At 35.9% G+C, this 13,027-nt stretch overlaps 1 protein-coding gene across 6 annotated transcripts in view; it reads left to right on the forward strand.

The window, feature by feature from the left end:
• The window catches only part of LOC145684068 (uncharacterized), an 86,070-nt gene that overhangs the window by 68,332 nt on the left and 4,711 nt on the right, over positions 1 to 13,027 (forward strand). For 5 of the 6 annotated variants that reach the window (XM_081755916.1, XM_081755915.1, XM_081755917.1 and 2 more), the window contains 2 exons: positions 4,747 to 5,071; positions 6,738 to 6,825. In XM_081755916.1, coding sequence (XP_081612042.1) covers positions 4,747 to 5,071; positions 6,738 to 6,763 — 351 coding nt within the window. In that variant the 3' untranslated portion in view covers positions 6,764 to 6,825. Of the gene's footprint in view, positions 1 to 4,746; positions 5,072 to 6,737; positions 6,826 to 13,027 lie in introns of those variants that run through there. The other variant, XM_081755921.1, reaches the window with a different exon arrangement.

Raw genomic sequence — 13,027 nt, forward strand, 5'->3', positions numbered from 1 at the left:
TCGTTTTTTTCACGACACAGCATACTTTCCAACAGTATCACTCGCTTGTCCATATTATACACAAGAAACGGGGCAATCGGGAAAACCGGGAGATTTTTCGATAAAGAAAAACTTCGAAAATTTTGCACCACTCTGGCCCGGGCCTGGGTTTATGTAGGGATCTGATTTTTAAAAAACGATGTTATGTAAATAATGTGTGTGCAAAATTTCAATTTTGTATCATGAAGTCTGAAGATGACCCATTTTTTTCATATATATGTAAAACTTCAAAAATTTACTGCGTCATTACTATTTGGCCTACAGTCATGATTCAAACCTCATTTTCTTCACTATAACAAGCCCTTTCCAACGGTACTACTCACATGTCCATGTCATAGATCTGAACCGGAAAAGTCGGGAAAAACCTAAATTTTTCTGAAAAAGTCACCCCTTCGGAACATCTTCGTCCCTGGGGCCCGGCCTCGGTTTCACGTAGGGATCTCAAAGAAATTGATAAATACCCAAAGGTACACACAATTCGTATGCAAAGTGTCAATCCGATATCTTGAAAACTAAAGGCGTGAAAAGTTTTTGAAATTTGCCTTAAGAAAAAAATTTAAAAGTCACACCCCTACTCCCCCACTTGGCGCCGCCATGTTGACCATCTGCTTGCAAAACACATTTGGAGTGTTCTTTGGCCCATCCTTGACTTGATCAATAAAAGAACGGCTTAAATACCTGTTATAGAACCTAAATAAGCCGTCAAAGACGATACTACGCCATGGTATAAATATATACCATAAATCCTAAAAGGGTTAAACGTGGCATACAGCAGTCTGCAGCTGAAGTAGTAGGTTACTACAAACACAAAATGCCTAGGACTCCATGAGTTACAGAATAGATGTTGCACAAAATGAGGGAAAAGAAGCCGTGGATAAATGTTAACACAGAAGAGGACAGAAAGATGTACAAGAAGTTAAACAACGAGTTACTAAGGGAAACAGACAGAACAAACAGAGAGTTTTTACAAAAGAAAATGCGAGGACATAGAAGATTTAGAAACAATTGGGAAATATGAGGAAATGTACGAGGAGGTGAAATCTATGGAGCTTCGGAGGAAATAGAGGGCTATCATGATGGCAGTAGAAAATACGAATAAGATAGCCAGCGAGGGAAGTGAAGTCTTAGGAAGATTAAAAGAATATGTTGAGGACTTATATGAGATAGTGGTAGACCGCGTGGCCTAGATATTGAAGTAGAAAATGAAGTATACGAGGATGATAAAGGCTTTAGTATTCTTCAGGATGAGTTTGAAAAAGCTATATCCGAGATTAGGAATGGAAAGGCAACCGGGATAGACAATATACCAATCGAATTCATTAAGAATATGGGAGAAAAGGGCAACAAAGAATAAGATACATGAAACAATCAATGGCTAAGAAATCGAACCCAGAGAAATGTAGTAATTACAGAACTATGCAGCAAAAATTTTGCTTCGAATACTGAACAGAAGATAGTATGGAAGAACAAATGAAAAAGTTGAGGAGGAACAGTTCATGTTGAGGAGAAGTAAGGGCATAAGAGATGCAATTAAATGATTAAGGATAATCAGTGAAAGATTTATGGAGAAAAGAAGAGAGGTGTATTTTGTGTTTATTGATCTAGAAAAGTTTTTTGACCGCGTGAATTGGGAGTTATTGTTAGGAGTTTTAAAGGAAGTTGGATTGGAATAGAAAGATCGGTGACTCATAAGAAATTTATATATGAACCATCAAGTAAGTGGTAGAATAGGGGAGGAAACGACAGACGAGAGTGTGATTGAAAAGAGAGTTGACAGAGATACTGTCTCTTGTCAACATTATTTAATATCTATCAAGAAGCGATAATGAGAAACAGCCTATATAATAAATATGGCATTTCGATAGAAGATACAATGATTAGGTGTATATGTTTTGCAGATGATTTGGCGATTGTTGCTGAATCTGAAGAGAAAATTATTAAGTTGAGTTGAGTTGATTTTGGGTTTAACATCCCGTTCAGCAGCGAGGCTATATGAGACGGGGACCTACTGATTAACGTGGAATTCGAACCACATGAGCTATGTTAGAAAACTTGAGGACGGGTTGTGCACAATACGGGACGAAAATAAATGTTAGAAAGGCAAAACCCATAGTGATTGAAACGAAGCGGTCGGTGCCAAAAATATAGAAGTAGGAGGAGATAAAAGAGAACAGGTGACTAGTTTTCAATATCTGGGTAGTAATATTATTAGTGATGGTATGAAATGCAAAAGTGAAATAAAAGCAAGGATAGGAATGTCGAAAGAAGCCTTTAGAAGGAAGAAAAATGTGTTTTGTGGACTTTTAAATAACGAATCGAGAAAAGGACTTATAAAATGCTTCGTGTGGAGTATTGTACTGTATGGGGCAGAAACATGAACGTTACACAACACGACTGGAAGTTTTCGAAATGTTGATGTAGAAAAGAATGGAGAGAATTAGCTGGGTCGAATGGAAAACGAGTAAGAGGGTGTTGAAAACTGTGGGATAGGAAAGAACAATTTTAGATATTGAAAAGAGATAGAGAAGCTGATTTGCACATTGGTTAAGAAGGAGCTATATCATGAGAAACGTGCTAGAAGGTATGGTAGCAGAAAAGAGCAAGAGGGGGCGAAGGAGGCTTCAATTGATTAACGGTTTCAAAACAGAAATATCGTACGTGAAGACGAAGAGGTTAGCGGAAGACAGTGGAGAATGGAAGCTTCTTAGTTGCGACAAGTGACCAGCCAATAATGGTAGAATATCTCTGGTTATGATGATTCTCAACCATAAGCAACAAGCATGATTATACTTTGATATATTTTAAGTTTCTAATTCTTCAAAGAGTTCGCAAAAACAAGGGTTTGGACTGAATAATGAGTTAACACGAATTCCCTGCTTTATATCAACATTTAATCTCTTCGTGAATATGGCTTTGACCTCTTAAATGTTGATTCTAGATATTTGGATTGAATATTGAAAGAGATCATTTTGACGAAAGTATTACGTTATTTCAACATATCCCCTATTTGTAATATTATAGTCACGGCGAGTTTCCATGTATTTAGATTTTCTCTGCATTCACTTCTAATACCATTCCCTACAGTTGGCTTTATTAAAAACCTCTGCATTTCTTTCTATTGTCCTCATAACATTATCCATCAGATTGATGTGGTCGTAAATAATAATCCACAAATATTGCATTACAAGTACATACACCGTCTTTAACAGGAATGTCAAGTTAATCAGTGTGGTAGAAGTTGATTCAAACAAAGGAAAAAAAGAGTTACTACCGTACAAAGAAATGAAAAGAAGAGTCTTTAAAGTTAATTTTATATATATATATGTTTAAACAAGAGAGTTGATTATAAATAAATTCTGAAATATTGGAAAACATGCTAAAAATATATATTAATTATTGTATTTGCCACATGTCTAACTACTTCTGAAGGACGCGACGTAAATGTATTTGAGCTTAAAGCTAAAGAGGAAAGAAACTTTAAGATTACGTACTATATGTGGTTTATTATATGAAACAACTAAAGTAATATACTAATTGGATTGAATCTATATATGAAGATACATGCGCTAATTGGGGTATGGTATATTCTGCTACTGTGTTATTGTTGTTAAATAATATAACCTTTCATCACACAAGTTCTAAATAAAATGATAACGATCACGAAGTTTATAAGTAAAATTATTTAAATTTTAAGGTTCTTGAGATTATGCTCTGTATAAAATTAATGTTTAGATATTTGATATAATGTTACGTCAATGTTTTCTGTTTACTACTAAACATTCTGGTCACATAATAACTTATCCTAATGTTACCCCTCATATTATCTCTTGATTTTTTTTATCTTTTCCGCTTTTAAAGAATAAGCGAGTGGCGACTCCGCTGTGCCGGGCCAAAGTATTGGCTTAGTTCATGAAAGAACATGGTAGGTTCTTTCATAGTATAGCTGAGCCTAGAACAAAATTACTACATAGTTACAATAACTTAGAATAATTGTTATTTGCTGTTGTTGTTGTTGTATTGCAGAGGATTGATGGTATCTAATAACATCTTCATGCGTCGACGCACAACATACCTGCTACAACAATACAAGGTTATTTACAAAATTCAAATAAAATTAATACTAACACTTTTGGTTCACGATTTACTTTTCATAAACACTTTCATGTCAATGTAAACATTGTACAGTTAGTTGAGAAAACCAAGTAACTTCATACAGCAAGAGTATTTCAATATGTTATTGACTTTCTAGAAAATAGGATTTGAATGTCAATTTGATTCAAAACAAATCATCACACCATTTATTATTTTTCTTCACTTATGCAATGTATTTTACTACAAAGTGACTAATCCACAAAGCCAAGATTGTTAGTTTAGTACTAATATAACAAATTAATGATAATTTAAACTTAGAAAGATCTATTCTTTCGGATTTTATAACAGCGGAACACCAGTGCCACTATAAGTAGTAGTCTGCAGAAACTTTTCCAGCAGCCCTCGTATGTAATACGGATTCCAAATATTTTTTCCTCAAAATTTAATAGAGAAACCAGGGTTCGTCTTATATGCTGACAAATACGGTAATTAAATTATTGAGCGATGTATTTCAGTTAACATGCCATTCATATGAAATTCAACTTGTTCATTACCTTGAAATACAGAAATAGTACATGTATTAAATTGACAAGCTTGTTTTCTTTCTGATTACAGTCGGAAATCGAAGGAACCAAGAACCGAGGTTTTGTCTGTAGTAACATGATACGCAATCGAAATTGCTTCTCTTCATGTGACGGACTCCGTCTTTGCAATAAGACCAAAGACAAAGAATGCACTCCACAGAACTGTCCTCGTTTGGGAACGAAAACCACCAAAGATTCTTGTACTCAAAGCGATTGTCCTTACCTGGCAGTGAAAAGTGAAACTGAAGCATGCACTCCTTCCAAGTGTCCACAGATGGTTACAAAACGCAATCATGGAACTAATACAGTACCTTGTCCTCATTTGCCACATCTCAGATGTCCACCATGCTGTCCTGGTAAATTTTGTTTGAATATTTTAAATCTAAAAGTAGCTAAAGTAGCCACCTCTTGTACTTGGTTCGTTTATTTAGTTCGATTACATACATGTACACTCATGTCCAAAATTATTGTCGCATGTCTATAAATATGTTGTTGTAGGAATATAATTTGATAACAAATTTTGCCCGGTATTTCTTATAATGTTAGTATGTGTATAATCGGCAAAGAAATGTATGTGGCAAATTTCATGTCAAAAGAGCGGTAAATAAGAACAATAAAACGAAAATAGAACTTTCTTATTCATTTAGCAACATTTTGGTTTATTCATTCTAATTTTCGTATGAAATGTACCACAGACATACATTTCCTGATTATACACACAGTATCAGTATTAAAAGTACCCTGCAAAGTCATTATCGAATTATAGTCTTACAAGAAGACAGTTATAGATATGCGACAATCATTTTGGACATGAGTGTACGTAAAATTTTGTTGATATGGTAGTGTGTTACTACTACCCATTATCGGTAAGTTGTTCACATAAGTGATTTAGAAATTTTTCATCTGAAGTAAATTATGGCCAAAAATATTGAAATGTTTTGCTCTGCTCGTGACATGCCAGGGCCCATTCTTTACGTTACATTTATTTAGTGGTATGTATCCCTTATTTTACACCTTTTATCTCCTGTCTGTTTTTATTCTTGTTACCTTGCCACTGAAGACAAAACCAGCTTGTCGTTCCGAAACGTATGGAAAATATTTGGGAACCGGTCAAAACCCCCACAGCCAAAACACCCACACTCAAGAAATGTCAAAACGCCCACACAAACGGTCATAACCCCCACACAAATGGACAAATCTCCCAAACACACGAACGGTCATAACCCCCACAGCCAAAACCCCCACACTCAAGAAATGTCAAAACGCCCACACGATCGGTCATAACCCCCACACAAATGGACAAATCTCCCAAATACACGAACGGTCATAACCCCCACAGCCAAAACCCCCACACTGGTAATTTGTCTATTTGTGTGGCAGTTGTGACAATTTCTGCATGTGGGGGTTTTGTCCATTTGTGTGGGGGTTTTGTCCTTTACGTGGGGATTGTGACCGTTGCTATGTGTTGCTGTTTTGTCCATTTGTGTGGGCGTTTTGACCGATTTTGTGGGCGTTTTGACCGATTTTGTGGGCGTTTTGACATTTCTTGAGTGTGGGGGTTTTGACCGTTCGTGCGTTTGAGAGATTTGTCCATTTGTGTGGGAGTTATGACCGATCGTGTGGGCGTTTTGACATTTCTTGAGTGTGGGGGTTTTGGCTGTGGGGGGTTTGACCGTTCGTGCGTTTGGGGGATTTGTCCATTTGTGTGGGAGTTATGACCGTTCGTGTGGGCGTTTTGACATTTCTTGAGTGTGGGGGTTTTGGCTGTGGGGGTTTTGACTTAGACCCAAATATTTAGGTTTCCCAAGGGAGGATTCGTTGGTAAGTGCCTAATTTTTTGTTAATTTGAATCATCCTGTCATGCGCCCATATAATTTTAATGACAACTTTTATATTTGGAAATTACTACATGTCATGTAAAGATTTGAAATTGATGAATAAGTTTAGTTATTTTCTTTTGTTAAGGAAATTTTATAATTTATTACAAGCTAATTAAGATTATATATGTTTTTATTTTTGTAGGTAGGACCAGAAGCGTTTGTATTTGAAATGACCTCGATTAATTGTTACCAACTAAGAACATCTCTTTCACTGCATTATTGTACAAAAGGTAAGTTATTTGTTTTAATCTATTGTCCATTTAAGTAGAAACACTAGTTTCTGAACAAAAAAGAATTTTATTTTAGTAGAATAATATCTACTTGGTAAGTTTTCATAACAAATAAACAATTTACGTAGGACCAGGTTCTTGATGTTTTCAGTACTAAGAAATTGAATTGAATTGAATTTTATTACCTTCAATGACCATTTACATTGGCTGATTGCCATATGGTATAGAACATGTCAGTGATGTCCTATATTCATCATATACATATTCATATTATACTAAACACACACACACACACACACACACACACATATATATATATATATATATATATATATATATATATATATATATATATATATATATATATAGGGAGAGAGAAAATATAATACTATGTGATCAAAAGTATCCGGACAGCCCCAAAAACATACGTTTTTCATATTAGGTGCATTGTGCTGCCACCTACCGCCAGATACTCATTATCAGCGACCTCAGTAGTCATTAGACATCGTGAGAAAGCAGAATGGGACGCTCCGCGGAACTCACGGACTTCGAACGTGGTCAGGTGATTGGGTGTCACTTGTGTCAGAAGTGTGTATGCGAGATTTCCACACTCCTAAACATCCCTAGGTCCACTTTCTGATGTGATAGTGAGGTAGAAACGTGAAGGGACACGTACAGCACAAAAGCGTACAGGCCGACCTCGTCTGTTGACTCACAGAGACCGCCGACAGTTGAAGAGGGTCGTAAAATGTAATAGGCATACATCTATCAAGCCATCACACAGGAATTCCAAACTGCATCAGGATCCACTCCAAGTACTATGACAGGCGTGAGGTGAGAAAACTTGGATTTCATGGTCTAGCGGCTGCTCATAAGACACACATCACGCAGGTAAATGCCAAACGACGCCTCGCTTGGTGTAAGGAGCGTAAACATTGGACGATTGAACAGTGGAAAAACGTTGTGTGGAGTGACGAGGTACACAATGTGGCGATCCGATGGCAGGATGTGGGGATGGCGAATGCCCGGTGAACGTCATCTGTCAGCGTGTGTAGTGCCTACAGTAAAATTCGGAGGCGGTGGTGTTATGGTATGGTCGTGTTTTTCTTGGAGGGGGCTTGCACCCTTTGTTGTTTTTGCGTGGCACTCTCAGAGCGCAGGCCTATATTGATGTTTTAAGCACCTTCTTGCTTCCCACTGTTGAAGAGCAATTCGGGGATGGCGATTGCATCTTTCAACACGATCGAGCACCTGTTCATACTGCACGGCCTGTAACGGAGTGGTTACAGGAACATAACATCCCTGTAATGGACTGGCCTGCACAGAGTCCTGACTTGAACCTATAGAACACCTTTGGAATGTTTTGGAACGCCGACTTCGTGTCAGGCCTCGCCGACCTACATCGATACCTCTCCTCAGTTCAGCACTCCGTGAAGAATGGACTGCCATTCCCCAAGAAACCTTCGAGCACCTGATTGAAAGTATGCCTGTGAGAGTGCAAGCTGTCATAAAGCAAAGGGTGGGCCAACACCATATTGAATTCCAGCAGTACCGATGGAGGGCGCCACGAACTTGTAAGTCATTTTCAGCCAGGTGTCGGGATACTTTTGATCACATAGTGTATGTACAAAAATTACATTTACGACTTAGCAGAACCTAGATCAGTTTGCAAGTATCCTTCCACACTTTAAAAGCAGTGATATAGCAACACAGTACGTACTGACTTTTTTAAACTTGCATGTTTGGTAAGAGACTTAATCTGATTAGGCAATGATTTAAAGAGTTGTACACTTTTGTGTGCAATTGTTTTTGAAAACAAAGTGGTATTATGAAGGAGAACTTAAAAATGTGACTTTGTTCTCATATTATATTCATGTTTACCTGAATTCTTTTTGTACAGTTCTTGTGTCTTGTGGACCAAAAATAATGTTTCGTATATATACAATCAAAGAAGTGGGAAAATATTTAGGTCTTTGAATAGCGTTCTGCAAGAAGTATAATACGAAATATTGGTGCTTATTCTTATCACTTTCTTTTGGAGTATAAAAACTTCCTTAAATTCAGTGGATGAACCCCAAAAGGCTATTCTATATCTGATTTTGTTGTGGAACAGTGCATGGTAAGCTGTTAGTACTGCTTTTCTGCTCAACAAATGACCTTATTAGGAAAATTACAGAGGGTAATTCATGAGATAATTTTACAATATGTTGAGACCAGGACAAATTATCATGTCAGAAGACCAAGAAACTTAACTGTTTCGGCTGTCTCCTTTATTTTGTCGTCTATTCGAAGTACTGGATATAAAGTCAATTTAGCATGGTTAGAATGAAAGTATAAGCATATCGAATATCGACAAGTAATGAAGAATTTCATATTTTAGATTACAGCATTTCAATTCAATTTAGAGTATTGCAACCTTTGATCCTATATATATGTGTGACATCGCATTTGTCAAGCTCTAAGCATTATTACATGCAGGGTGTCTATCAGTCATGAAAGTCATGAATGTCACGAAATCAGAAAACGGTCATGAAAGTCAAGAAATTTAGCTTTACGGTCACGATTTTTTTTTTTTTTTTTTTTTTTTGTTTTTTGCCTACAAATGTAAATACAGATTGGAAAATTTTGTTCTATAGAACGTCAAAATTCACCACCAGAAATGTCTAGACGGTATCAAATCGCAAGCAAACCACGCTTCTATCGCATGGATGAAAATTCGTCCTAATTCGCACCCAAATTCGCTCTTGAAAGAGTTATGAAATTTTATGATTTGGTAAACAAAAGATCACGAAATTTTATTTTGGAATTTTAGTAGACACCCTGACATGAAACTACAGCTAAGGTTGTAGAATTCATTATGCATAACTCACAGGAGTATAACAGTCCCCCCCTCCCCCTCTCTCTCTATTGATCAATGTGGAAATCAATCCTTGAACGCATACATGATCTTCCGGGTTTGGTTTTATGTATACTATTACACGATACACATATAAACTTTGTAATGGTAAAATATTAAGATCTTTAATGAATTGTTGACTGAAGGAGTTCTACTTTTTCGGCAGAGAATACTGATTTTGTCTTTCTTTTTATTTGAAAACAATGTTATTCTTGCTACTATTATCCCAAAATATACTACCTCATTTCAGAGTGTAAATTTCAGCGAGATTCCCTCAATCACATTTTGACCGCTTTCCCTTAAAGAAACCCACTAAAGTATCCCTGCCAACGCTGCTTGTTTTCTACTCAAACCATATTTAGTGAATTTTTTAAATGTGTTATCAAATTTTGGTCTTTTAATTATTTTACGTAATTTTAATTTGATAGCTATATCCCGAAACGAAATATGCCATTCTATTTTGGCTTGTCCTAATTTTATACTCTCAGCTACCACAATATACAGTGAAACCTGTCAACTTGGCCACCTCTCTAAGTTGGCCACCTGTTTATCTTGGCCTAGTTCGTCTTGAACATGCGTTTTCCCATAAGACATTCGTTACTTACTACTCTATAAGTTGGCCACCTGTCTATCTTGGAAGTTGGCCACACTGAAGCAATGTTTATCCTATGTGACAATGATAAATAATTTACCTGCGTATCTTGGCCAGGCAAAATACCCTTTTGTTATTTTTCTTAACTCTTTCTTATTCCCATATGAGAGGCAGATGTTCTGTATTTGTGACTGGATAAAAGAAGCAAGAATTCCCGCGATTTGCTCTTGGAAGTCAGTGGCCAGAATACTACCCTGATAAAGGGGTGGTGAAGGAAGATGTGAATAAGAAACAGCACGTACAGGAAATCAGGAAATGGTTGTACGTATTTGTTTACCCTGTCTGTTTTGGTAAAACCATTAGCTATATCAGCTCCTCTCATCATTATTAATTTCGGAAAATTCTCAAGGTTAAAACTAACCATCTCAATTGTCAACTATTGGCCCTGTCGGCTTGTCAAAAGATAGCGGAGTTTTTGAGATATGAATTCCCTCAAAACATCTTTTGCTCCAAGGAAAACACTTCTAGCTCATTAACAAGAGGTAGTTAACTACAATATTAGAATGTGCATATCTGCCAAAAAGAATAAAACAAATACATACGTCTAGAATGAACCACCATTCAGTAACAACTGAAAAGAAGTCATATAAATTGCATATGAATTTCTCAATTTATAACTTAGCTTTTCTTGTTTTCAATCTGAATAACTCAGTGTGCTATAATATCAATTTCAATAAACTGCGTACATACGCTTCTATTTCATGGTTGTTTGTGTTATTGTGTTTTCAATCCGAATAATCCAATGTACCAGACTAGTTTTCAGGAAGAGAAAGGTATGCACATATATTAAACATACTATAGTAATATATTCTAGTAGTGTGTATTTTTATGATTACTCTATATACATTATTTTATAAGTAGCTGTCGTGCCACTGCTTATTAAAATTTTACAATCAAATAATACTAGAAATCCTATTCTAAAAATACACAAATCACACTTATTTTCTGTAAGTTGGCCACCTGTCTAAGTTGGCCACTTTTCGATGGAACCGATGGTGGCCAACATAGACAGGTTTCACTGTAAACATTCTTTTCCCCTATTTTCACCATTGTCCAGTTTAACTATTCGTCTTTTATTTTACCATAGTTGTCGTTTGCAGCCATATCCTTATACTCTTTAATTCATCGGAGGTAAATTTTGATGCACTAACTACATGTAAGGAAGTCATGTATAGATTTGCAAACGTCCTTAACTATTGCCGAAGAAGGTGTAAGCAAGTAGTATTCATTTTATGTGAAGCTATCAAGTTGTGGTGTAATAAAGGTGAAATTTTCACTGTTTCGATGATTATGTAGCTATAATAACTACACAGCCAATGAGAATTAAGTTATTGTTACTAAATTTATTGGTTTAATATATTTCTTGTTTATTACTTTTGTCAGAAATTTATATTTGTGTATGTGTTGAGGGAGAGGGATGTCGTCATTGCCTCATTTTGAATTATTGCAATTTCACGCTTCTATATTGTGCTTGGTCTCAGTTTATCTCTCCTTATATTAATAACCTAATTCACAAGATTGCCTTATTTTAATACACCGTACTAGACAGCATAATGTAAGGCCAATAACCTGTTGCTAAATTTAGGTTTTTTTTCGAATAATCCTTATTTCATAACAAAGGTGACTTATTAAGAAACGAAATTATTTAAATGCTTTCCCGAGACGAGATTATAGTCAATCGTTGAGTAATTAGAATAGAGTATTTTAAGTAGTTTATTTTTTTGTTATTAAATTAGAAATTGCTGTTTACTGAAATACTCCTGCTGAGACAAAAATCAATGGTATATGATTTATTGACATGTAATATAAGATTACTGTTTCTCAACTTGTTCTACGCTTGTTTACTCGATTTCATCAACTTCTCGTTTTCTCCAGTTACCAAAAGATGTGTGTCGTGTGCGTAGTATTAGAACGAAGAACATGTAAAAATTGGTGTTGCGGGTAGCACATAGGAAAGCCGAAAATAACAGTCTCTGCCGCTCAGCTGAAATTGCAATTAAAATGTTATTATGTAGTTTAGTCTTCGAGGAAATTTGATGCGTATCAAATAACAATTCTCTTTAACTGCATATAATTTTACAACAGTGATCGTATTAAATAGCAGTAACAACTGCCGTTTTCTACGTATTTATAGTACTCCAGACAATTATTTATTTCTGAAGGTTTTGCATTTATCCATAGGCTTTAATTGAGTTTCCCAGAATTGATTTTAAAATCACCAATACAGTTGTGAGTTGTTATTGTAACTTACCACCATTTAAGTCAGTAGCTAAAGTCATTTCTTTTGCTTTTTTTTTATTTTCATTCCTTTAAATACGTTTCAAGTCTGGTGTTTGGGGTCCCGGGTTCGATCCCAGCCCCTGCCAAGTGAACTTTGTGGTGGACAAACACCGTGTGTGTGGGTTTCCTCGGGGTTCTCCCATTTCCTCCCACTTTCTTCATTCCACCATTTCATTCATTACTCATCATCACCGTCTCCTTTAGCCTAACCGGCATAACCGTGGGACGTAAAACTCAAAGATTTCATTTCATTTCATTTTTAAAAAAAAAAATATTTTTTAAGATGGGGATAGTTGAAATGTTCTCTTTGCGAAAGTTCTTGATCATTTATCTTTCTGAATTCCTTGTTTCTAGAAGTCTTATTTCCATTCCTT

This window comes from Thermobia domestica, chromosome 4, assembly GCF_964235325.1.
Source record: "Thermobia domestica chromosome 4, izTheDome1.hap1.1, whole genome shotgun sequence".
Taxonomy (NCBI): Eukaryota; Metazoa; Arthropoda; class Insecta; order Zygentoma; family Lepismatidae; genus Thermobia; species Thermobia domestica.